The sequence below is a fragment of the Salvia splendens genome, chromosome 1, assembly GCF_004379255.2.
Source record: "Salvia splendens isolate huo1 chromosome 1, SspV2, whole genome shotgun sequence".
NCBI classification, from domain to species: Eukaryota; Viridiplantae; Streptophyta; class Magnoliopsida; order Lamiales; family Lamiaceae; genus Salvia; species Salvia splendens.
Window position 1 is genome coordinate 18,227,060 of NC_056032.1, and position 27,965 is coordinate 18,255,024.

At 42.6% G+C, this 27,965-nt stretch overlaps 1 protein-coding gene and 1 pseudogene across 1 annotated transcript; one reads left to right on the forward strand and one right to left on the reverse strand.

Moving 5' to 3' along the window:
- Positions 1–9,299: 9,299 nt before the first annotated feature.
- On the reverse strand, positions 9,300–9,755 carry LOC121741638. Its single transcript, XM_042134521.1, has one exon. It carries the CDS (start codon positions 9,753–9,755, stop codon positions 9,300–9,302), a length of 456 nt encoding a protein of 151 aa, XP_041990455.1.
- Positions 9,756–10,361: 606 nt separating this feature from the next.
- On the forward strand, positions 10,362–26,926 carry LOC121741709 (annotated as a pseudogene).
- Positions 26,927–27,965: the final 1,039 nt, after the last annotated feature.

Below are 27,965 nucleotides of genomic sequence, written 5' to 3' on the forward strand. Positions count from 1 at the left end.
TTTTAACTGAGTAAACTTCAAGGTGACTTCTGTGTTGTGTGTGAAAATCAGCCTTTTTGGTCGAAAGATGAATTTTTAATGAAGTTTTGAAGTCAACTACGCAGTTCTGTCAGAATTTGTATTATCGACCAGTGAGTTTCGTTTTTTATTTAACCGACCTAAACATGTGATTTTGATGTGAAATTTTAACTGGATGAACTTTGATGTGTATACTGGGTTGTGGCAAACTTTCAGCCCCAACAGAGGTCGGATGGATTTTTAATGATTTTTACAAAACGACTGCGCTTTTTTGCCAGATTTAAGTCATGCAAAGATAATTTATGTTGTTAAGCTTTGAATGATATACACGATGCATATGTGTTAAGGAACCCATTCTATGATGTAGTGATGTGTTGTACGTTGATATATGCTATGGTGTGTTTCCTTATGTTGATAAAACGAATTGATGGGAAAAGGGAAACGTTGGGGACATGCATGATTTTGAGTCGATAATTGAGACTGATTTATGATACACATAAATTTTAAAGGTGATAACTCACGCTCTCAGCATGATAGCAAGGGGAAGAAAGTACTTGAGATCTAAGCCGTCGAGGTGGGCTTTCTTTTAAATAAGGACCATGTCCTAAATATCTTATCGATGGGAATGCAACTATATTTATCATGCGGTATTTTGATTTTAACGTGCCTATCTGATGTGGCTTTTGCCACTATTATTTAAATCGAATTCGGGTCCTCGTAGGGCCGCAAACCCTACTTGGATTAGTGTACACCTATGGTAGACTGTGTGCTAGCGTACGGGCTGGCCGGTCTAGTGACTTGGTTTGTGGCCACATTCCAAGTCATGTATTGGCAGATATGGATAACGTCTATGGGAAAATGACTGATCAGTCGACTTTTACAATGAGAAATGATTTTGAGTACCTCGGACCTTTCTAAAGCTAAACCCCGATGGTTACGTATGTATGGCATGATAAATAATAATTTTTATGAAAATATTTTTGGCATAAGTCCACTGAATATCTTTATAGTACTCAGCCCTGCATGTGTTTTTCCTATGTACAGGTTGAGCGGCGACGAGAGTATGGTGGTGTTGAGCAAGTTAATTGAAGAATGAATTGTTTATCTTTGATCTGTGAGTGTCGTTGTGTCTTCATACATAACTTCACTCTTCTCTTGAATGCTTCCGCTGAAACCTGTTTTACTTATTGTTAAATCTTGACACTATTTTGAGTTCCGTTTTAGAATCTAAAGACATGATACGTTTTAGAGTACGTTGAACCCGTATTATTTTGAATACCAATGATAATAATTGTTTTCTCCTTTTGGTCTATCTGTCAAAGCGTCATCATTTTCTCTTGATTTATTGTTCATTTATTTTCCTTGGTCAAACCCCTTTTTGTAAAACCCTAGCCCTTTTCTTTGATTGCATTTAAGTCATGTTAAGTCGCGATCGCCGCATTTATTATACCCTAGAAGGAGGGGTCGTGACAGAAACCGTCATTATTATTTGTGTTTTAATAGTGATATAAGTTGTAAATAACTTAATATATATGGTAATAAAGTGGGATAACTTTCCATAAATGAAAATGCTCATATTTTTATGCGACGAATGAAAATAGAAAGTGCACATATTTTTAAGGGACGAAGAAAAAATATTTTTATTTTAATACATTATATATTAGCACATCTTACCAAGTAGTTTGATATTAATACTTAAAGCTTTAAGACCAATTTATTACTCCATCCGTCCCAATGAATATGCACCTTGGGTTCGGCACGAGTTTTAATGTTAAATTGGTAAAGTAAGACAGATGTAGAGAGAAAAAGTAATTAAAGTATTGTTATTGGGGAATGAGTCTCACCTTATTAGAGAGAAAATAATTTCTAAAATTAGAAAATCCATATTTTTATGGGACAAATAAAAGGGAAAAAAATGCATATTCTTATGAAACATGGGAAGTATGATGCATTGATACTTTCTTTGATAAATTCTCACATTCCTTTTTTCCTCCTACTTAAAAGAAAGAAATAAGTGAATAAAACATCTAATCCGGAATTTTGCAGTCTTGTCGGGTCAATCCAATTTATTTGCTTAGCCATATTCAACAATATCCATTTGAGTCATATCGCCAAAATGCAATAAAAAGAAAATATATGTGGTGAATGAGAGAGATTATTGAAATTGGTTTGAGATTTAGGTGTCGCCACAGAAGTTTGATTTAGGGCAGATGAGATTTTTTTTGGCAGTTTTGATTTTGGTGATCTCATACCAAACTGGAGATCGCTACTGTTCCTTCCATTTTATGAAAACTAATTTAAGTGCGACACGCGACTAACGATCTTTACAGTAATCAGATGAGTACATAATTATGTACTCCCTCAATCTACGAATAATAAACTAAGTTTAATTTGGCACAGATTTTTTTAAAAAAAATGTACAAATAGAAAGTGAATATAAAAGATAGTGGAAGATGTGTCTTAGTATATTGGTTTTATAATAAAATGTGAACAAATAAAATTAATGAAATGTGTATTCCATTATCAAAAGTAGTAGTATAAAAAACAAATGAGACATTTATTGGTGGACGGACGAAAATGACAAAATGAGACGATTATTGATGGACGAATGAAATATTATAAATTTTCTACATAGGATAGATATTGACTTTGACGTTATTAATACACATCGCATACGAAACAACCACTAAAAATTGACATCGTTGAAGCTTTAAAGCTAATCTTATAGCTTAAGGGATTAGGGATAATCAACATACTAACATGGAGTATATTGCTAACATTATCACTTGTAAAAACTTCTACTTCTAAAATATAAGAGCACCCGCAACGCGGGCCGCCCGCGTTCCGCGTTTCGTGCCGGCGGAACGGAACCGGCGCGCGACGCGTTGCGGAGGTGCGTTCCGTCTCCGTGTCGTTCCCAAGCCATGCTGGGTGCCGACGGCACGACCCGCAGCACGGTCCGTGCCGCCACGCGCTTCGGCGACGTGGCTCGCCCTGCGTCGTGCGTGACGCCCACTCGCCGGCCCGCGAGTGGGCGTCGTCACGCTGACGCAATAAATTCATTTTTTTTAAAAAATGAATTTTTAAAAAAATATTTTTTATTTATAAAAATTGTTTTTTATATTTAAAAACAATTTTTACAAATAAATGAATACTAGAATTTCGTATTAGCCCATATATATTTGATGGGCTTGCGAATTTATGAAACTCATTCTTGGTTGTCTCTATTTTATAGAGACATCCTTGAATGTTTTATGTTCCACTTTCGATGTGGGACAAACTCATTCTTGGTTGTCTCTATTTTATAGAGACATCCTTGAATGTTTTATGTTCCACTTTCGATGTGGGACAAACTCATTCTTGGTTGTCTCTATTTTATAGAGACATCTTTGAATGTTTTATGTTCCACTTTCGATGTGGGACAAACTCATTCTTGGTTGTCTCTATAAAATTGTATTTTAAATTATGTCATTTTTTATTTTTTAGGATTTTAATTATGTCTTTTTCTATTATTTTGAATTTTAAGTTGTAATATTATTTTAATTTTAATGAAGTGTGTTTGTTTTAATTGAATTGGGTTGGAAATAAAAATAAAAAATGAAATTGAATGAATAGTAATTTAGGAACGGTTAAGGAACGGATAAGAAACGGAGGGTTGCAGGTTTCGTTCCTTAGTTATGGAATGGAGTAAAAAAGTACAGCGGGGCCCGCAAATAGTAGTTTAAGGAACGGTGGGGGAACAACGTTGTGGATTGCCTAAGCACCTAGTAGTAATAAAATAAATAGTATTATGTATTATATCATATCTATTTAACTTTTATACTAGTTTTTAATTTAATCTATGAAAGTGTGGTTTAACTTTTTAATTGAAACGGGCATTGTTTATCCTTAGTTTGGTTTCAGTCTGTCTTTCTTTTTACTACTTCTATTCCACTTTACGTGGAGCATTTCTATTCCGCCACATAATTTTATATAGTGTTGTTTTGTGAGTTAAGTAAAGAGAATAAAGTGAGGAACAGAGAGAAAGTAGAGAGAATGGTGTTTCTTTTTTTAGAAGAATGTCATTTAGAGTGAAACATCCCAAAAAGAAAAAACGGTTCACTTAGAGTGGGACGGAGGGAGTATATTTTTTCCGCACTGTAAATGAATGGTCTGGGATATTTCGATCAATTAACCAACTAACTCGGTGCGGGTTCTAAGAGCATCGGTAACGCACTGGGCCGGGCCGCAAATCGCGAGTCCCGGCCCGTCACCAAGTGTTAATCGGAGGGGAGTCACGGCCCAGGCAGGTCTCGGGGCCGCATTTGCGGCTCGGTGACGGTCTCGCGGCCCGGCCTGGCCAGCGTTAATCGGGGACGGGCCGCATCCCGCGAGTCCCGGCCCAGCGTTACATGCTCTTCGGGTCGGGCCGCAAGTCCCCAAAAATTAATTTTTTTCGATTTTTTGGCTATAAATACAAGACTTGTTTGCATCATTCTTACGTGCATTATCCATTTTAATCCTCTATTATACACTTTCTTTCGGCGTCAATGGATTGGTTCAACAGCGATGAACGTCAGATGGACGAGTTCGTTAACTCGAGCAATTGGTACATGTCGGCGTCGCCACCATCGCAGCCGACGCCTAGTCCGGGAGTCGGTAGCAACGTCGACGTAACATCGCCGGTCAACACCGAAGAGTTCGAGATCAGTGAGATGGAGCCCGCTCAAGGGCGGGGCAAGGGCATGGTCAGCGAGGAGGATGGGCCGACGAAGCACAGTCCGCAAGAGACAATGTGGCTTGCGAGGAACTACATCGACGTCGCCGAGGATCCTATCATCGGCAACCAGCAGTCCGACAAGGTTTTCTGGGAGCGGATTGCTGAGAGGTATAACGTTGGACGTCCTAAAGGGTCGATCGAGCGTAGCTACGTGAAGCTGCGCAAGCATTGGGGTCGGGTCCAGGCGGATATGAGCAAGTTGAATGGAAAGTGGGCCAACGTAGTCCAGATGTGGCCGAGCGGGCACAGCGAGGCGGACCTCGTCGAGAAGGCGAAGGAGGCGTTCTTCGCTGACGGGAAGAAGACCTTCAAGTACTTCGACGTTTGGAAGCTTGTCGAGAAGAGCGCGAAGTTCACCAGCGGTGCCGAGCCGACAGCAACTGGGGCGGCGAAGAGAACCAAAGTTTCCGCCTCCGGAAACTACTCTTATGCGAGGGAGGTCCGACGATCGACCTCAACGTGACGGACGACGACGTCTTCGGCTCCTCTCCTAGCATTCAGAGCCTCCCGATGGGAACAAAGGCGGCAAAGAGGAAAGCAAAGGGGAAGGCAACTGCGAGCAACTCCGCCATGGTGCCACCGCCGATCAATCCGTCTCTGGATATGATATCCGACTCTTTGTCGGAGATGGGTATTACATGGCGGATGAGCCAGCTGACGGAGTTGACATCGAGGGATACCTCGACGATGTCGGAGTTCGATCTCGAGTTGCACCGTGAGATGATCGCCTACCTTCGCGCCCAAATGAAGAAGTAGTAGTTGTGGCCCGGGTTTCTAGTATTTTTAATTTGCTTCGTCTAGGAAATGTAATGTTAATTTCTAATGAACAATAACAATGCATTTTCCCAGTTTCAACTGTTCAACGAATTGCATTTACGAGTTAAATATGTTGAAGTTGTGAATAATGTCATTTATTAGTTGCGGCCCGGGTTATGGCCTGCAGTGTTAGAGCAGTTGGGGCCTGGGCAGCAACTGTAGAGGAATGATGACGTGGAGGGGACTTGGGGCCTGAAACCGGGCTGGAGTTATTGATGCCCTAAGGCGTACAATTTATCCAAAAAAATCAAGATGTTAATAATCAACGTGAAACGGTGGTTTTTGGACGGAACGGAGCTTTATCTGGGTTCGTGAAGGAGTCGTTTGGTTTCCATGAAATGAGTAGTTAGTGAATTTTATCTATTGATTGTACGTGTTTGGTTTTGCAGCTTTTATTACTCATTGACCCAAGAACTGGGAGTAGACCCGTGTTAATTGTTTAGAGCATCCACAATGGCGGCGAGCGGACCGGCTAGCCGATTCCCAGCGCTGGCCGGTCTGCTCGCCGAACCATTGCAGCTGGCGAGTGGCAAATCGGCGAGAAAAACGGCGAGCGCACGCCGTTTTCGGGCGCTGGTCGATGCGCTCACCGATCGGCTGGCCGCCATTGCAGGCTCCCGATCAGCCAGCCGATTTTTTATTTTTTATTTTACTTAATTTTCGAAACATTATATATACGCGATTTGCACGTCATTTTCATTCGCACCACTTGTTTTAACGAGTTTTCTCTCTATCTTAATTTCTGTACAAGAGCAATAACGCGAAATGGAGCACAACAACGAGTCTACTCCAGTGACGAGCGGGTCTCAAACTCCCACGGTACCCGTGGGAAGTGGATGGGGTCCGATGGCCGGGTACTACAACATGTACCCTTGGCAGCAGATGATGCCCGGGATGGCATCCGGGGGTAGTATGCCGGGATGGCAGGGGATGCAGGGCGGACCGGCGATGCCGGGCGGGCAGGGGGTACCCGGGATGCAGATGATGCCGGGGTGGGCACCCGGGATGCAGATGATGTTGGGGTGGCAGTCGGGGATGCAGCCGGGGGGGACAACGTCTATCGCCCCAGTTTTGATTTTTGACTGCTTCTTCGCACACATCGATCCCTTCGGAGACGCAGTTCACTGGGTGTGATACTTTCTCCTTAGAGGAGTTGGGGATAGATCTCGGGGATGCGGACACTCCCGTTTAAACGGGGGGGAGTAGGGCGGGGTCGGGGCCCACCGAAGAAGAAGAAGGGCAAGGGCAAGGGCAAGAGGGTGGTCGGCGAGTAGTCGCAGCCGGCTGATGACGATAGTCCGGCACGGAGGAAGTGGACGGATGCGGAGAACGTCGAGCTGTCCAAGGCGTGGGTGAGTGTTTGCGATGATCCCTTCGCCTCGAACAATCAGAGGATCGTCAACTTGTGGGCTAAAATAGCAGCAACCTACAAGGCATTTTGCCCAGAGGGGAGGCCACGCAGCGGGGAGGAGTGCCGGAAAGGGTGGGACCGAATCAGGGCTGCGGTATCCTGATTTTCGGGCTTGTACACCAATGCCCTCCGCATGCAGACCAGTGGCCAAACTGACGAGGACTGCAGGAGGATAGCGGAGAAAGCCTTCCCTATGCCCGGGCTTTATAAGGAGTTCACGTACTGAAACTGCTATGAGGTGCTGATGGACTCCAAGAAGTTTCGGGCAGGTGTCGATGCTGGCTGGCCGAAGAAGCAGCGACTGAACTATACCGGTGATTACAGCGGCGGCAGCAGCGGCGGTTCCCACGACCTCCCCGAGGATGTTCAGGAGTTCCCGTCCCCTCCCGCGTTTACTCGCCGCACTCGCCCGGTTGGTCAAAGGCGGGCGCAACGGGCTCGCCAGGGGTCCCAGGAGGTCCAGTCGGCATCCCCCTCTTGGCAGGTCGACAGCCGAGCTCGCCTTCTACGCGCGTCAACAAACGCGAGCTCAGATGTACAAGATCTTAGCTGACTGGAAGACGACAACTGACCCCGAGGAGAAGAGTTTTCTTCACTCAATTCTCGTGAGTATGCGGGCCGATTTGAATGCCGCCGCAGCACAGTTGGAGGGCTCAGACGCGGGCTCAGATGTCGCAGATTTGGGGATCCCGGATAGCGGTGACAACGGCGGCGGCGACGGCGACGACGGCGAGGAGTGAGGCGGAGGTGAGGGGGCTCGTGTGTAGAGGAGGAGTTTTTTTTCAAATAATGTAATTTTTTTTTAATTAATGTAATTTTTTTTAATTAATGTACTTTTTTTAATTAATGTACTTTTAAAAATTTTAATATTATTATCAAATTTTTCCGTATCTCTGTCGTAAATTTAATTCCGTATTTTGTGTGATTGTTAATTATTTGTTTTTTATAATTTTGTTTATTGTGGCTAGGTTATGACAGGCCTATTGTTTGTTTAGTTGTTTGTCCTGATGATGTGGGAGGAGTTTTTAGTGCTGATGATGTGGCAGGTGGAGTTTGTGGCTAGACTATGATTGGGCTATGCCTGGGCTATCTCTATTGGAGATGCTCTTTGAGAGCTGTTGTTTACGAAATTGTAGAGTGAGGCTCCGATATATAAATTTTCTCGTTCTCCGTACCCACTAAAGAAGCTGAAATTCCTATTTTATCCCTCAATTATTATCTTCACCACTACATTCGATGCTTTCCTTCTTTCGACCACATATTATTCACCCACACTTCTTCGTCGGCGCTGTAGACCTGGACTTCAAAAATTCAGTCCTTGCTCCATAGCAGTTTCGAGGTCAGTTCTCTGCTCCACGAAAACCTCATCCATATTTCAAAATTTGGCAGATCGCGAATCCATTAGGAGATTGTGTGCAATGGTGTAATCAATTTTGCTTCCAAATTTTACATTTGCTACCGGATGACGACGACTACCCAAATAAAATTAAGAACAAAATATGCAAATGGTTAAACATGAAGCAATAGAAGAACTTTTACTCAAGGGTTTGCATGCACTTGCAATTTTATTTCTAGTTTGTTGAAGGCGGCGTACAAAAGAATGAGAGAATTCCCGCTTATATTTTGACCGCTAGGGCTTAAAAGGTTATAAGTGTCATTCGTGAAATAATGGAGGACAAATTCGTCATTGTAGTCATTTATCAGTTATTAAATCTGTTGAACCAAGCATGTGTTACTGTAAGAGCATTAGCAATGGGGCGCCCTATGCACCGCCATATCATCATTTTTATCCTCCTACCCTCCCACCTGCAGTGTGGCGCCCTAAGGCGCGCCCTATGCATTTTCTTTTATTTGAATATATAAATAACTACAAAAATTGGGAAAAACTTCATTTCATTTATAAAAATTAATACATTACAATACGAATTAAAAAAATACGCAAACTCAGCGACGGCGGTTACGGGCCTACACTTTTTTTTCCAACAAAAACACCCTTTGTGGGTGGGAGGTTTAGGCAGACCTCCAATCCGTAAATAGAATCAAAATAAAATATTCTAACAGCATGATCTTAGCCCAAAAGTAACTAGGATCTAAACAAGAACATGAAGAAGCCAAATAGAGGTCCCACAAGTCGAGATCCTCAGTACTATCAAGTGGAAAGAAACTGATTATATATATACGAGGGAGGAACGAAAAATTATTAAAACCAGCCACCAAGGACGCTGGACCAACCCACATCTCTACGTCGGAAACGAAAGTTAGGATATCCCAGTTGGTCCATCCTAACCAGCGCCTTCAGATACCGAGGCGCAGAGATTGAATCATAGTAAGTAAGGGCAGGGGTCTGAACCCCCTACCTGCAAGAAAGTCAGCAGCTCGGTTCCCTTCGCTGTAGATGTGTGAGAACCGAACATGCCGCTGAGAAGTCATACTCCGGATCAAAGCCATGTGATGTCTGAAATCCGCAGCACCAAGCTGTCCAGAAGACAACAAGGTAACCAGAGCCGCGGAGTCAAGCTCAATCCAGATGTGTGTCGAAAGCTTCATAACCATCTCGAACCCCCAAATCAGAGCCAACAGCTCCGCCTCAAAGCTCGATGATGCGGCTATCGGAGCACAGAAGGCACGCAGAAGTCCTCCATCAGAGCCTCGAACCAATCCTCCCTCCCCCGCCTCCATTGTCAATGTAGAGAATGCACCATCAGTGTTTAGCTTCACCCAAGGGGCATCAGGTGGATGCCATAGGACCATGAGTGACCGCAGAACACGCTGTCTGGGGGAGAAAGGCATGAAATCAACCGACGGCGAGCATCCCCTCCAGTGGGTCGGGGTGATCTTGCCGGCCAAGACAAGCACGTGCAGGTGGTTAGTGACCTGCCAAATAACATGAGAATGACGAAAAGGACGACCGCCATGCTTGCAGTCGTTCCTCTCCGTCCAAAGAAACCAAGCAATCAAACAGGGAATAAGAAAACTAATATGTAAGGCTGGAGCCCTCTGGAAAGAGGACCTCCGCCAGTGACCTAGTCTAAGTGCAATGTTAGTGCTCGTGTAAATCGGTGTGTGCGAGGAAGGAAACCAGGCATCAAAATACTCTCATGCAGAAAAAGCCGATTGACTCAAGAAAAAGACATGACTAAGAGACTCGACTGAAGGAGACCGACAACACTGACATCTAGACGCTAACTCAATCCCTCTCCTCTGCAACTTCTCATCCAGCAACCTACCAAATAACAACCTCCAAATGAACACCTAGATGGTAGGGGTCAACCCTTGGTTCCAGATAAGCCCAAAAATCTCCCTCTTCAGCAATCTAGTCCGGATGCTTTCCCACGATGAGGTCACAGAGAACTCGCCATGGCTAGTCAGACTCCACCGCCTCACATCCTTCGCCCCCAACTCGATCGGCGTGGCTCTGATCTGGTCTATCACATCTGGAGGTAAGCCAAACTTCTGGGTCATAAAATTGGCCCAAAGAGAATCCTGAGCTAGCAGTCTCCACCACAGCTTGAACCCAAAAGGGTTACGGGCCCACACTTCTTCAATCATGTCGTTCATGAGCTGTGCATGGTCTTGTTGGTTGCGCATTGAGGCCTGTCTAGATAGAACATCATTGAAGCCTGTCGGTAATCCTCTAGCAGGGGGCTCGGTTGTCGTGCTGGACGAGCTAGATTCACCTTCATCATCGTTCTAGTCGGTGATGGCCCCACCTTCATGCTCGACTATCATGTTGTGCATGCTTATGCACGCATACATGACATCGGCGATGACTTCCTTGAACAAGAGACGAGCCGACCCTTTCACAATTGTCCACCGTGCTTGGAGCACACCAAATGCCCGCTCGACATCCTTCCGCGCCGCCTCCTGCTTTTGCGCAAATAAAACCCTCTTCTCACCAATTGGGCAGCTGACCGTCTTTACAAAAACAGGCCACCGTGGGTATATGTCATCGGCCAAGTAGTACCCCATGTGGTATTGACACCTGTTGGCAGTGAACTCGATGGCCGGTCCATTGCATTGCTCGGTGAAGGGGGTGGATGAGTTGAGGACGTTAATGTCGTTGTTCGACCCAGCCACGCCGAAGTAAGCATGCCAGATCCAGAGCAGATGGTCAGCGACGGCTTCGGGGATCATCGTCGGGTGGCTACCCTTGTATCCACTAGTGAATTGGCCTCTCTACGCCGTCGGACAATTCTTCCACTCCCAGTGCATACAGTCGATGCTCCATAGCATCCTAGGAAAGTCGCGCGTCGTCTCGTGCTTCTTCATCAGCCCTGGCAATCAACGGCAGTCGGCCTGCGCAAATATGTGTCGTCGTAGGCCTCCACAACTCCCCTACAAATCTCTTCAGGCACTCCAGGCCTGTTGTCTCCCCGATGTGGAGGTACTCGTCGAAAATGTCCGTCGTGGTGCCGTAGGCCAACTGACGGAGTGCAGCTGTACACTTTTGCAATGGTGTAAGGCCGGGTCTGCCGACGCCATCTTCCCGATACGTCATGTATTCATCACGTGACGACAAAGTCCGAACAATGCTGAGAAAAAGGTAACGCGACATTCTAAACCGGCGGCGGAAAATGGTCAGTCCCCACCGTGGTTGCTCGGCAAAATAGTCTGCAATCAGACGTTGGTGAGCTACCGCGTGGTTGCGTCGGAGCAGATCCACAGGCCTATTCGAAGTCGGACAACCGTCCGACGTCGAATAGGCCTGTGGATCTGCTCCGCCGCCGCCTCCTCGCGCTGCATTTCGACTAAGCATTCCGCCATGGCCTCTTTAACGGCTGCATCTAAGGCTTCCGAGGTCGAACTACCTGACTCCGAGGAACTAGAACTAGTGTCGTCGTCGTGGTTCATTTTGGTATGTGAGAGAGGTCAAAAGATGAGAGATGAGAGATGAGAGAAATGAGAGAGGCGAGATGTTCGTATGAACAAGTGAATGAGAAACGAAGTTTAAATAGACAAAATTCGGAAAAAAAAAATTCAAAAACGCGTGCCATCGTCCGCCGAGCCCACAATGGTGCCTGATGGCGCGGACGATGGCCTATCGTCCACGACCATCTTCCACCGAGCCCACAATGGTGCCCGATGTCGCGGACGATAGGCTATCGTCCGCGCTTCTTCCGCGCCCGAAGCTTAGGGCGTGGGCATAGGGCGCGCCCTATGGCGAGCACCCACAATGGAGACATCGTCCGCGCCCGAGGACGATGGCACGCATAGGGCGTGCCATCGGGCGTCCCATTATAGGTATATCCTAATACAGAATTTGTTTCATAGAAACCAAACAGCTGACCCAGAAAATGAAACTATAGTTTGGACAACTGCTTTTATGCCCATTGTCTTAATTATTGATTGAGTTTCACCGAAACAAAATGGCTCCCAAGTGTTTCCCAACTTATACCAAACAAAGAGGAGAGCACAGATAAAATGGCTTAACTACTACCTAACATAGCCTAAAAATTCAACCATAATTTAAGAAAATCTCAAACTCGTGAAATTATCTAGTACTAGAAAAAACGCTACTCTGCTAAATTGGGGATGAGATCCGCTACTGTCGAGGGTGCACAGAAGGGGGTGTTGTCCCTCACACCCCAGCACCCCTTGTTGTGCACCACTCCACAGCAGGAGATCCCAGCCCGCCAATCGTGGCTTATCCAGAACATTAAATTCTAGACACAAATTTATTACTATCTCCGTCCATAAAAAAATATACTACTAGTTTTACTATTTTTGGTCGTCTATCAAAATTAGACTAATTTATAAATATAGAACATTTTAAACAAATAATATGGACCCCACAACACTACTTCAACATCTACCTTTTCCTCCTACAACTTTTACTTTACAAATTGTGCATAAAAATCTGTGTCATATACTTTCTCCGTTCCTTCATAGTTGAGTCATTTTTCTATTTTGAGAAATTATTTTATAGTTGAGTCATTTCCATATATACTAATAATTAACTTACTTTTTCTTTCCACAGTCATACTCTCTCATACTTTATACTCTCTATTTTATTTACTTTTTTACTTTATTCCCTCTACTTTTTCATTCTCTTACTTTATTTATTTATTTATTTAACCATTTAACACACTAAACATCCTCCCTCTGTCCCATTGCAAGTGAGACAATTTTATTCGAACGTTCTTTTGCATAAATTATACTCCCTCCGTTCCTTGTTAATAGAGACATTTCTTTTCGGCACAGAGTTTAACAATAGTGTATTAAATGGATGGTGGAAAAAGTTAGAGAGAGTAAAGTAAGAGAGATGAAGAGAGACTAAAGTAAAAGGAAGAATTACTTTTTGCTAAAAATAGAAATGACTCAATTAACTTGGAACTTCCTAAAATAGAAAAATGACTCTATTAACATGGAACGGAGGGAGTAATAAATAAATAGAGTGAAAAGAAAGTAAAGTAATTAGAAAATAATGTATATACTACTCTCTTCTATATTATTCTCTGTTACTTTACTTTCTCTCCACTCTAACTATTTATCGCTCCAGCCTCCATTTATAGTGGGACAGAGGAAGTACTCCATCCGTTCCATGTTAATAGAGTCATTTTTCTATTTTGGGAAGTTCCAAGTTAATTGAGTCATTTCTGTTTTGGCAAAAAGTAATTCTCATTTTTACTTTATTCTCTCTTCATCTCACTTATTTTACTCTATCTTACTTTTTCTACCATCCATTTAATACACTATTGTTAAACTTCATGCTGAAAAGAAATATTTCTATTAACAAGAAACGATGGGGAGTACTTAAAAAAGAGTGTGAAGTAAAGGAAAAGAGGGTGTATAACTTGGGGATGGATCCCCTGCAGTGGGGGATTCCACAGCATACAATGCTGTGGTTAAAAACGCAAATTTTAAAGCACTAAACGCTGGCCATTTTATTAGTTAATTCAAAAAGCGAGTTTTAAAGCATTAAACACATACCAATTAGTTGATTTATTATTTTGAGTGGGTTCATTTTTATATACTCCACTATACCATTTATAAGTTTATTTCACAAATTTTTTATTTCATTTAGATAATTATTTTATTTTAGGGATTACTGTACGTAAATTAGAATTTATAAGTTTTTAAAATTTATAAAGAGAGCTCATTTTTATGATTGGATTTTGTAGTAGTGTTTCAATTGAGGGCTAAAACTATTCAAAAAAAAATGTTTAGAAATAGTATAAAAATATAGCTTTTGTGACATACTCTACAATTAAGTTTCATGCACAACATGTAAGAAATAATGAAAATTCTAATACTCCACTAATCAAATAGTAACAAATTGGCCTGCGTTTGGTGCTTTAAAATTTGCGTTTTGACCACAGCATTGTATGCTCTGCAGGGGATCCATCCCCGTATAGCTTAGTGTAAAACAGTTGAAAACGTCATTGCTGATGTTTGTCAACGGGTGGGTTCATACAAAGTCACGCGTCTGGGTCCCACTTCAGGACAATCAAAACCTACACGTGTGTCTATTGCCATGTTTGGACGTTGCTCTTGCGTGTGCCATCCACAAATCACAAACGTCTTCTTATTTTTATCTATTAACATTTCTTCCGTCCTACAATAAGACTCATATTTATTATTTCAGTCAGTCCTATATACTATTCCATATAAGTGAGACATATAGTCCACCAACTTATTTAACTTACTTTTATTTATATTTCCTAAAATTCGTGCTCACACAAATTGTGACTCATATCGTGGGATGGAGGGACTAACATTTTGCCAATATTTATTGTTTTGATAAATTTAATTTTATTGATCACTTGCTCTTTTTATAAATAATGGCTAGTATAAACGAAATCAATTCAATATTATAGTAGTAGTATAACTTTTTTTATTTTATATCTTTTCTTATTTTTCGATCCTTTATAGTGTCTCAAACCCAAGTTTATTAATTTAAGTAGAATTATCTTACTAATTAATTATATTTTATTATCAAAACTGAAATTAACATTTAAAATAATTATATAAAATAATAGTAATTATATATTTTTGAGTTAATTTGTAGTATTTGATAAAAGAATTAGGAGTAGTACTTATATCAAAACTGAAATTAACATTTAAATAATTATATAAGATAACAGTAATTTTATACTCCCTCCGTCCTCAAAGAATATGCACTTTGGGTTCGGCACGATTTTAATGTAAAATTGGTAAAGTAAGAGAGAGGTAGAGAGAAAAAGTAATTTAAGTATTGTTAGTGGAGAATGAGTCCCACCTTATTAGAAAGAAAAGACTTTTCAAAATTAGAAAGTGTATATTTTTATGGGACAGACTAAAAAAGAAAAAGTGTATGCACTTTGGCAAAATGCATATTCTTGTGGGATGGAGGGGAGGGAGTATTTTTTGAGTTATTTTGTAGTATTTGGTAAAAGAATTAGTACCTAATAGTATAAGTATGTGTGTACGTGTGTTTAGATTCAAATAGTGCATTCGGGGTGTGTGTTTTTAGTAGATATGACCTATTCATAAAAGTGTTACTAGTAGGAGTACTATACAACATTCCGCAATATAACTACATTATCAATTGTACACTAAAAGTCTAAAAAATACCTATTTTTAGATTTACACTAAAATAAAATAAAATAAAATACTTTTTTTTTTAATTTTGAGTGAAAAATGCCGTATAATATAGAGAATGTTATTTTAAGTTTGAATTATTATAAAATAATTAGAATAAAATCATATTTGATGTGACATTTACACTAAAATGAGTTTGAGTTTATGTAAATAATTAGAGATACTCTTACTGTATATCATGCATTTAAAAACTTTATACTCAATAAATGATTTACCTTAAGTAATTAAAATGAGTTCTATTTTCATTAATAATGTTGAATCTGTTTATCAATTTTGCGTAAAACATTTCCGCCATGAAGACTATTTTTATGAGCAAATGAAGAATTTTAATTCGGATAAAAAAGTTAACCCACTTAACAAGTACGGTTAGAGTAATCATAAATTAAAGAATAATGCTATGCGGCCACATTATGGTCAGCCATAAATTAATTAAATAACAAAAAAAGTTGATTTTTTTTCAAATTTTTGGTTTAATACTACTTGATTTTACTTTTATATCATCTTCATTATATGTTGCTTAACATGTTAGTTTTTGCTCAACTTATTACTACTGTCATTTCTTGATTGTTGCTCAACGTATACAGTAATTCGTGATATTAATGTGTTTTACGTAATGGAATTCAAAGATAAGTATCAACTCACAAGTCCATTCATACACATATAAGTTTATATCGGTAATTCTAATTTTTTATACATGTAAATGAACTAAATTAACTCTTTATGGCCGGCCACATTATGGCCATTTAGCATCACTCTAAATTAAATACAGGTACAAACCATGAGTCAGTTGCCGGTTTCCCGTTTTTCACCCCACCTATAAGTATCCATTCCAGCAGCCGACTTGATCGTTGTTTTGGTCTTCTTTGACACACGGATAGGAATCCCGAGAAACTCCCAGAACCTAAAAATTCAATCTTTGTTACTACTATCAAATTCATCGCCTGAAAATTAAGAGAAAAAAGTTCCAGTTTTCAAGAAAATCGTTGTCTGAAAGAGCTGAGCAGAAACCTATCTTGTGGTGTATGTGATTGGTGAGGTCGAGATCGACGGATTGGAATTGGATTAAGTTATATGGAAGATAACCGAACCGTTCGGATCAGTTAGCAAATTGTCATTGCCACTTAATCAAATCAATCCTCAAACCGACTCACGCAAGAAAAATATTTATAACTCCCAATTTTGCACAACTTTAACAGTAAAGCGGCAAGTTCGGGGTCGATCCCACAGAAAAGATGGTGTGTCGAGTGTGTGAGTAGTGAACAGGGGGGTTGGCTGCTGCCACGCTTTAACTTGAGAGTTTTTAACTACTGTTTTTAATCTAGGCAGAATTAAATTAGCTAGCTTGATCAATGGAACTTTAACTACTAGGTCAAGTAAATTGCAGGTAACAGCGGAAAGTAAATGGGAGGATGTAAACGAAAAATAACTTCGATTAAACTAAAAACTGAGTACAGCGTGAATTTAAACTAAGCTAACACTTCGGAAACTAAGAAAGCGATAAAAACTGAGAAGAATCTCAGCGGGAAACTTAAGATAACGCTAACAGAAATGAGTATTCTGCAGCGCTCCCTTCGGTCGCCCTTTTAACTAAGCTATCTAAACTAAGCTAGAGAGCTGAACTAAACTAAGCTAGAGAGCTGAACTAAACTAGATAACTAAGCTAAGCTAAGCTAGACGGAAAGTAAAGTGTCGGATCTCTCCCTCTTGTGGTGGCACACCCTCTATTTATAAGCTCGATTCGGCTTCCAGCTGGATAACGATCTTGATAGGGAATATTCGCTAATGCTGAGAATGAGCGACTCATTGATTGCTACGAGCTCTTTCTTCTAGAACGACGCTTTTGAGTAACAGATTCCTGACTCAGCTCCGTCCTTGCGTCTCATAAGTTAGCACGTGTCCCCTTCTAGAACGTCGTCCTTGATAACAGAATGGTGCGCCATATCCAGCTCATTTCCTCACGTGTTCTTCTTCTAGAAGCCAGCGGTCCCCGCCTAACTGCTTGATCACTCCCCCTTGATCAACTCCCGCGATCCTTGACCTCTTATCGCCTTTTGTACTTGCTTGATCAGTTCGGCCTTGCTGCCTTGGTCAAGTGGCATTTCTGTACATTTAACACTTGTTTTGCGCGATAAACTGATCAAGTAGCATACATTTTACCCTTAAACCGATGCATGAAATGAGCCTTATCAGTGATTGAAGAAGAAGAAGATGGGAGCGTGATGGGGTACGTACTAAACAAGCCCAATAGCAGTGACGGCCCATCAGCCCAAAGCCCGAGGAAGAGCATCAGTTCGGCATTACCAAAGAGTTCGGCCCCAGCCGCATTACCAAAGAGTTCGGCCCCAGCCTACAGCTCGGTAAAAGCCAACCAATCAGTTCGGCATTACCAAAGAGTTCGGCCCCAGCCTACAGCTCGGTAAAAGCCGACCAATCAAGCTCTACTCTCAGATCGGCAAAAGCTGCTCGGCAATAGTTCAGAAGTTCGGTCTCAGTATTCGACCGAACTGGGAGATAGTGGACTCATGCAGAACCTCCACGACCTCCACTACACGATCTATTTAGTGGTGTCAACTCATGCAGGATCTCATGCAGGATAGCGGACCAAACAAAGAGATAGTGGACCCATGCAGGATCTCATGACCTCCACGACATCCACTACCTAGTTAGTGGTGATGCAAGCCACGACCTAGTTAGTGGTGATGCAAGCCACGATCTTAGTTCAATGTATAAATAGAACTTAGATCAGATAGAGGAAGGCCGAGACATCAAATATCATATAGCAAGTCTGTATTTGTAAGCTGTAAACCAGATCAAGCAATACAATCTTGCCCTCCTTTCTTCCCGTGGACGTAGATTTACTTCAGTAAATCGAACCACGTAATTCCTTGTGTCGTGATCCATATTCATTACCTGCATTTACTACCATCAAAAATTCGCCCAACCATCACTGGCGCCGTCTGTGGGAAACAGAGAACCAAATTTGTGATAAAGCGAGTTTTTGATCCTCTTCCACCAAAAAAATGCATACCAGATCACGTAACACCCATAATACCGTTCGTGATAACCATGAGGAAGCTAGTCCAGCCCGCAGGTCTGGAAAACAGCCTCGGGAGAAATCTACTTCCAGTTCTCACGGAGAAGGAACAAGCCGCTCAAAGACTCATCGCACCGAGTCTTCCCAGCAGCCCGATTTGAACGAGGCTGTCAAGTTGTTTTTGGCCGAGAAGCAGGAAGAGTTCTTAATTTTCCTGCAAAAGGGCCAAAAGCCGGAGACGAAAACGGTGGATTCTCCCTCCTCATCCAGACATGAAAGTCACTACCGCAGTAGTGCTGTGTCTTCCAGGAAGAAGAATCCTCAACCCCGACATGTTCCTGTTCCTCCTCGGTACCGGAATCACAGGAGAACTCCATCTCCTCCATACCGAAGAGATGTCGGGTTCGCCATGTACGGAGCATTGAAGACTCCGTTCTCGGACGATATCACCCGAACTCCCTTACCACAGAACTACCGAACTCCGTCAATGACTTATGACGGGTTAGTGAATCCTCATGACTTCCTGGGACGCTATCAGTATAACATGGTGAACCAGGGTCTCAATGAGGTCCATATGTGCAAGCTGTTTCCCGAGCTGCTTATCGGGAACGCAAGAAGGTGGTTCGATAGCCTCCCCCAAGGCAGCATTAGATCTTACCGGGATCTAATGGATGCTTTTCACAGGAGGTTCTTTCAGAAAGCGGAAGCCCGAATCACTTCGGCTCAGCTGCTTTCTACACGTCAAGGTCGCGACGAAAAGATCAACGACTTTATGACGAGGTTCCACAAGGAATGCCTACAAGTAGATGATCTCAATGATCTACTTGTCATTTCGGCATTCCAAAATGGAATCCTGCCCGGAGCTCTCTACAGAAAGCTCGTGGAATGCAGTCCGCAAACAGCTCAAGAGATGTGGGACATTGCGGACCAGTTTTCTCGTGCCGATGAGGCAGACCGTCGAAAACGGTCTTTAGACAGCTCATCTAGAGAAGACAAAAAGAAGCCCGATCATAGCGATCAGAGGCTTCCTCGCCGAACTCCTTCCCCACTAAAGGAGGGATAGCGGTCATCCGAGGTGATCAAAAAAGAGCGAGTGTTTGCAGATTGCGCTTAAAAGTGCCGAGCAATCAGATCGGCACCATCAAGCATAGCAATCACAGCAGCCGGAGTCAGAGGCAGGCGAAATGACCGAAGTCACACCGGAGCCGAACTCGATGGTGTACGGCACTGAAGCCGTGATTCCGGTTGAGATCGGCGTACCCAGTCCCCGAACTCTAAATTTCTCCTCAGAAATGAATGATGACGGACTGAGGGCCGAACTAGATCTGGCCGAAGAAAGAAGAGAATTGGCCTGCATAAAAGCAGCCAAGTACAAGGAGCAAGTAGCCCGGTATTATAACAAAAGGGTGAAAAAGCTGCAATTTCAAGTGGGAGATCTCGTCTTGAGAAACAACGAAGTAAGCCGAGCAGAAAAGCTGGGCAAACTCGAACCCACATGGGAAGGTCCATATCGGGTGTCAGAAGTCCTCGGCAAAGGGTCTTATAAATTGACTCACATGTCAGGAGAACAAGCACCCCGAACATGGTACATTTCCAACCTCAAGAAGTTCCATTTGTAAGAGACAGTCCGGTCAGTCAGTCTTGTGTCTAGTTCGGTCCTAGGGGTATGTGCTTTCTTTGTTTGTTACTTGTTTTTCATGTTTGTCTATGTGCGTTTTGTCTGTCTATGTGCGTGTCGTCTCTTACAAATGTTACTGAGGTATCTTGTTCTTCGAAGGCTGATCCCCTTTTTAGAACATATATAAGCCAACGATTGTGAGTCCAAGCTTCTAAGGAGGATACAAGACCACAATTCAGCTTAAGAAACAAGCAGTTCGTCTGAAACGAACTGCAACAAAGGGAAAGTCCGATCCACGCGATAAAACTCGCCGAATTAGGACAAGGGAAAGTCCGATCCACGCGATAAAACTCGCCGAATTAGGACAAGGGAAAGTCCGATCCAAGCGATAAAACTCGCCAAATTAGGACACAAGCTTAGTCCGGTCAAAGAAATTTACTTCATAAGACCAAAGACGAGTCCGGTCAAAGAAGTTTACTTCATAAGACCAAAGACGAGTCCGGTCAAAGAAGTTTATTTCATAAGACCAAGGACCAAGTCCGGTCAAAGAAGTTTACTTCATAAGACCAAAGACGAGTTCGGTCAAAGAAGCTTACTTCATAAGACCGAGGACGAGTCCGGTCAAAGAAGTTTACTTCATAAGACCGAGGACGAGCACGATGAAATTTTTTCGCTGAGCTGTAAATACGCAGTGATAGAAGCGAAATGAAAATTTCATTTATTAAATCTTGTTCGGCATATAATTCTGCTGCCCTACAAGAAGGCGTTACGCCATTACAAAGGACTATTCTACTGTCCCTGGCTGCTAAAGTTGAGCCATCTATTCACAAAATCCTCGTGAAGCCGAGTTCGGTCATTCCGGGCAGCTGAAGAATAAGCAGGTCGACGAGATGCTCTAATCGACCTACCGCCTCTTCCCTGAGCCCGGGAAGCTCTGGCACCTCGGCGGCGAAGAGTCTCTTCACGAAGCATTTGTTGATCTTGCTCACTCATAATCACAGCTCCTCTACGAACTTCAGTCCGTCCTTGTCTTGACGTTTCCGGTTGCTCCTGAGTCCGTTCTCGTCTTGACGTTTCCGGCTGTTCCTGAGTTCGTTGCTGACTTGGAGTAGGGTTTTGAGCAAGTGAATCAGGGGTTTGAGCTGGAGTGCGACCATCTGTTGGCGGGAAATGCCTAAGGAATCTCTCGATTGAGGGACGCCGGGAAAGAATGATGTCGTACCGAGAAGCCCAGCGCCGCAATGATTTCACAACTTGTTGGCAAGCCGAGCTCTCCAGCGCATTGTTCCTCCGGAGTACATGATATTCCTCCCACAGTTCGTCAACTCGTTCCTGAACTTCAGAGATGGTCATTCCCCCGCGCCTGCTGATGAAATCCTCATACGCAGTCCTCTCAGCGACAGCAGTATTCAGTTCGGCCTCCAGATCTTTCTTTTCGGACTCTAAGTCCTTATTGTCGGCCTCCAGCTTCACTAAACAAGCCAAGAGTTCGTCATTTTTCATCTGGTCAGCCATGGCTTTTTTCTCAGCTTCGTCTAAAGCGGAAGAGTACAGCCGTTTCCAGTGAAGTACCTCCAGCTCCTTAAGAGTTAAGAATACAAAGCAGCTATGTCAGTTCGGCATTTCAGTTTACTGAGCAGGTAGTAAACCACAACAGGAGTAAAAGAGAGTACGAAAAGCTATACGAAGACACAAGTGCAGAAAGAAGAATTTTTTCATTCATAAGAAAAAAATTTTTACACAAGGAGGGCTTCAAAGCCATTTTACAAGAAGGAAGAAACTAAACTAAGAGAAGGGAGACGAAATCATACTCCGCCAGCTTCGTCTCCGGCTCCTCGGTGAGGTTCAGCTTCCTTCTCCTTGTCTGCCTCAGCTTCAGCCTCGGCCTCCCTGCTCCCCCCAGCCTGCTCGGTGCCCCCATCACCGATCAGCAGCACCTCTTGCTCGGCCTGCCTGTCTCCGGTCTGCTGATCAAGCTGCTCGGTCTCACCCTCTCCGTGGAAAATTGGAGCGGGTGAAACTGGCCCTAAGGAGGTAAAGATAGCCTCCATATTCTCGTCCCGGTCAGCTCGGCAACTACGAACTCGGTCAGCAGAAAGCAGGACCGAGGACGAAGCAAGCTCCTCAAGGAGCGGCAGACTCTGGAGACGAGCTGCTATCTCTCGGCCGTACAGCGGCAGGACGACTTCGGGCCCCTGCTCGGCATTATCGGTCATCAGTTTCAGCAGATCACCGACAAAGGCCGAAAATTGATTGCTCAGAAAGAGTTTCTCCGCGAAAGCACGGAGAACCTCCCCTTGGGCCACCACGGCGGCAGCATCCCTCCGTTTCGTCTGCTCTCGCTGGATGACGAGCTGGTTTTTGGCAAACTGGGCTTCATCCTGGGCCGAGATCCTAGCAGCTCTGGCCTTCTCAAAGTCTGCCTTAGCCTGTTCGGCCTGGTGACGAGCAGCCGCCAACTTCCTCTACATCTCAGCATAATCGTTGGACGCTTTGGAGAGTTCAACGGCGACGAGCTTGGAGAGCATATCGTTCCTCTGAAAATGGAAAAAGGAAAAAGTCAACCGAGGGGCCACAAAAAATACAGGAAAAAAGCAAGGCCAGAAAATCAAGAAGAGAATTCACCTCGGCGAAGTCCGTGGGCCATAAAAAAGGCTCACAGATATGTTCCGAAGGAGGCGCCAAGACCACGTCTTTCTCTGGCGCTCTTGGGGGCTTCTGGGTCTTCCCCTTCCTCTTTGCCGAAGTGGACTCCGGCTCTTTTGGATCCGAAGAAGAGGTCTTCTGCCTCTTCGGATTCTTCTCGGCATCAGACGCCGAGCTGCTGGTTTTCGGCCTCTCCGGTTCCTTAGATTCGGAGGATTTGCGACCGAACTTGTTTAGCAAGTTCACTGCCAAAAAGCAAGAAAACAAGGTTAGTTTTCGTCGTCAAGGCAGTAATGCATAAAAAAGAAATCCTCACCCTCAGCCTCTTCGTCCGAAGACGAGGAGTCGAACACGAAGTCGCCCTTGACGAGCTCAGACTCCAGGTACTGCTTCCTAATCATAGGAATCTTATTGAGCTCGCCCTCGAGCTCGTCCAACGGTTCTAACCGAGGATGAGGAATCACGGACTTCGGCCCTCTCCAGGGAAAGCCCGGAGCCGCTGTCCTATTATAAAAAAAGAAGCGATGTTGCCACTTTGGCCACTTGGTTTTGCAGAAGGCCCTAAAGGGCTGTAAAGGGATCAAGTAAAACCAAGATCCCTTCCTCTTAAACTGGAAGAAATTAAGGATTGCCCTCAGAGACAGATCCTTATCTAGCCTACGCAGTTCGGCAGCAAAGGCCGATAAGTGCCTCCAAGAGTTCGGAGTCACCTGACCTAAAGGGAGTTGAAAAAAATCTAGCAGCTCTACAAAGGCAGGGGGAAGAGGGAAACGAAGCCCGCATTCCAAGCCGGCTTCATAAACGGTGGCGTAACCCTCCGGCGGCGAGTCAGCCCTATGAAGGTCGTCGGGAATCGCAACCTTCCCCCCAGGAAAAAAATATTTTTCGTGTAAGGATATCACAGTATCCTTACTCAAGATACTGTGAAAATACTCTACGGTCTTCTCCCCGGATTCTTTCCGGCTAGAAGACCCCTTATCCCCTTTCCTACCGCTACCTGACTCAGAAGAAGAAGAAGAAGACATGGTTCTTACTCTTTGAATGTCTGAAGAAATTCTGAAGAAATTCTCGAAAGCGGAAGGAAATTTTTTTTCGCAAAAGAGAGAGATTGCAGAAGAAGCAATAGCAAAAGTGTTCAACTGATGAAGAAAGGACGTATTTATCAGATTCGGAGAAGATTTCAAAATCATCGCACCGTTTCGAATCCCACCTTTTCAGGATTCAACGGCCGGATTTTACTGTCGCATTTAATGCAGTCACGCGCAAGGCACGTCCCCTGACGTCAGCCTCCCCCGTACCTTTATCCAGAATGCCGAAGTGACTCGCTTCGCCGAAGTGATTCACTTCGCTTTTCGGGGGGGGTAGTGATGGGGTACGTACTAAACAAGCCCAATAGCAGTGACGGCCCATCAGCCCAAAGCCCGAGGAAGAGCATCAGTTCGGCATTACCAAAGAGTTCGGCCCCAGCCGCATTACCAAAGAGTTCGGCCCCAGCCTACAGCTCGGTAAAAGCCAACCAATCAGTTCGGCATTACCAAAGAGTTCGGCCCCAGCCTACAGCTCGGTAAAAGCCGACCAATCAAGCTCTACTCTCAGATCGGCAAAAGCTGCTCGGCAATAGTTCAGAAGTTCGGTCTCAGTATTCGACCGAACTGGGAGATAGTGGACTCATGCAGAACCTCCACGACCTCCACTACACGATCTATTTAGTGGTGTCAACTCATGCAGGATCTCATGCAGGATAGCGGACCAAACAAAGAGATAGTGGACCCATGCAGGATCTCATGACCTCCACGACATCCACTACCTAGTTAGTGGTGATGCAAGCCACGATCTTAGTTCAATGTATAAATAGAACTTAGATCAGATAGAGGAAGGCCGAGACATCAAATATCATATAGCAAGTCTGTATTTGTAAGCTGTAAACCAGATCAAGCAATACAATCTTGCCCTCCTTTCTTCCCGTGGACGTAGATTTACTTCAGTAAATCGAACCACGTAATTCCTTGTGTCGTGATCCATATTCATTACCTGCATTTACTACCATCAAAAATTCGCCCAACCATCAGAGCGGAAGCTGAGGTGGTTGTTCGAACAAGCATCCCTATGTTGGATGTGCCCTCTTCTCAACTTGTAAGATTCCTACCTCAACTCCCTTTTTCCATAACTTTTTTAGTTCTTGAATTTTGGGGCATTTCTGATTGTCTGGGGAGGAATTGAGATTGGTTGTTGGTCTTGGATTTGTTGATGATGTTTGAGGGGAGAAGAGAACATAGGAAGATTATTGATATGGTGGAATTGAGAATAACACTAAATTATTGGAGTAGTAAGGAATTGTGTGTGAAATTGAACAAATTTGAAATTAATTGTTTTGTATTGTTGTATGTTTGGTTCATGAATTGTGGAATATCTCTGCTTATCTGCGAAATAACCTGAGATTGTTTGAGTCTTGGATTTGTTGAAACAATATAAAATGATTCTTGATAAAAAGATTCAATCTTTTTGATGAAAGATATCTGGGCCATTCTTGAATTCTTGTGGACATATTGTGAATTGAAAAAAATAGCACTAGAATACTTTTTTGTCAAGAAATTGTTGGAATAAGGAAATGTATATGAAATTAACAAGTACTAGTACTAGTATAATATTTGATTGGTTTTATCTTGTTGCTTGAGCTGTTGCTCTAGTTTTTAATGGTGGAAAATTTCTACTTGACTGGGGAAAACTTAGGTTGGTCATGAGTCTTGGATTTGTTGATGAGATTTGGGGAAGATTCTGGAAAAAATGACTCTTATCTTTTTGGTGGAAAGATATCTGGGGCTATTATTGTATTGTTAGGAAGATACTGTTAATTGTAAATTGCCTTAGAATAGTTGTTTTGGTGAAGAAAGTGTTGTAGTAAGGAATTGGATATGAAATTTAACAAATTTGATAATTGATTAGTTTTTATATTGTTGCTACTAAATCAACGCAAGATTTAAGCAAATTTCTGGGAATCATTTTTTTCTTTATGGCATATTCCATGATGTTTTTTCTGTGACCTCTCCTTAACTTTGATCATCTTTGATAAATCCATGATTATTTGACAAACATTGTTAAGGCTGATCCATAATTCTATAACTAAGCCATATTTGATAGTACTAACTGTGAACTAGCACGATCAAATTTGTTTGTATCATGTTTGATCGCAACTCACAAATATGTATGTGTATGCAAAGGATGTTAAATCCCCGGAGACGCCTGTGCTGTTTGTCCCAAGCATCCGTTCTGGTGGTTTTGCTGATATTGGTCCACGGAGATACATAGAAGACGAACACATAAGAATAGACGATCAGTCAGCACACTTGGGGTCGCTCATCACAGTCCCCGAACCTAGTGGGGCAAGTGGCTTTTTCGCCCTATCTTTTCTGATGATGTTGAAATCGCGGCAACATCTGATTTTGGTGCCATTTTGCAGGTTTTTCATGGCCATGGAGGGCCTGAGGCTGCAGCCTATGTTAGAAAACAAGCGATGAGATTCATTTTTTGAAGCCGGTGATTTCCCACGAGCTTCTGAAGTAAACGATGCCTTCGTATTGGATGTTGAGAATTATCTGAGGGAAGCATTTCTCTTAGCAGATATGGCCTTGGCTGAGGACAGCAGCGTGAGCAGTTCTTCTGGAACGACTGCTTTAACAGCTCTCGTTGTTGGAAGGTACATTTCTTTTCTTCGCGCTCTCCGTAGATTGTATTCCCTCCGTCCCAACTAAGATGATACAATTTTCTTTTTAGTTTGTCCCAACCAAGATGACACATTTATATTTTTTAAACTAATTTCTCTCCAATTAATACACGCAACCACTTATTTTTCTCTCCAATTAAATACTATTCAATTCTCTTTGCCACTCTAATTAATCACATTAACCAATAACTCCTAAAATCCCACTCAGGCTTCTAATGGTGGCGAACGCAGGAGACTGCAGAGCAGTTCTCTGTCGGAAAGGCGACGCGATCGATATGTCTCAAGATCACCGGCCTAGCACATTAAAAATTCATAAAGTTTGAATGTGGTAAAAAAAATTGTTTTAGCTAGTATATTGGAAACACATTTTTATTTGATAATGTGTTTTTAGTGATAGTAAAGTAAAAAAAAAAAAGTCTCATAAACATGAAAATTGTTCCCTATTTTAATTGATCATATTTTTTAACTTGATTAGATTGAATTCAAATTGATTTTTTTGGTGTCGGTGGAGTTTATCATGGGTGTGTTTCAACTTTCGATAGTTACACATGAGGAAATCGATCATGTAGTGTAATAAATGCACACAAAATGGGGTGGTGAACATGAGAGATGCAGACATTGAACAGAAAATGGAGATGTGAAAGCTAGGATTAAGAACAAAGAAAATGACATTCTTTAGTTTTTATTAACATTAAGAACTCTGACCAAATTAAATTACTGTTGTCAGAGATTAAAGCACTAATTATTGTAAATATTTAAAGGGATATGGTTTGCTCATGGACTTTTTAAAACATCACGTGTAAGTGTTAAACCGATTCAAAACAATAAAGACAGACATTGTATATTGTACTATTGAACATTGTTTTGCATATCTTAACATTTGATTTTTACGCTTTTATAGGCCTATTTTATTTTTTAAAGTTATCTATTGAATAAATTGATAATCAAGAAGAAAATAATTTTATTTTTATCTTTTGTTCTTGATTGATATTTATTTAGTAATGGGATTTTTTATTTTTAACTTGCATAACATCTTGAAATTTGAAACTTTAGCTATAATAACAACTAATAACTGGTCGTTTGTTCTAACAAACGGCAACTTCACAATTCTCGGTTCAATATCTTTTATAAAATGTCTGTCAACCTCTATATGCTTCGCTATTGTGTTATATTCTATTCTCAGACAGTTTTATTATTACAAAACTGTTGATAAATAACTTTTACCTTATGTCCCACTTTATTCTAACTAAAAACACCACCCTCTCCTATTTTATTCTTTTTCCTACTATATTATTTACACTTATCTCACAAAATTTTAGTAAATCTACTTTTGATTCCTCTAAACTAGGTTTCCGGATTTGA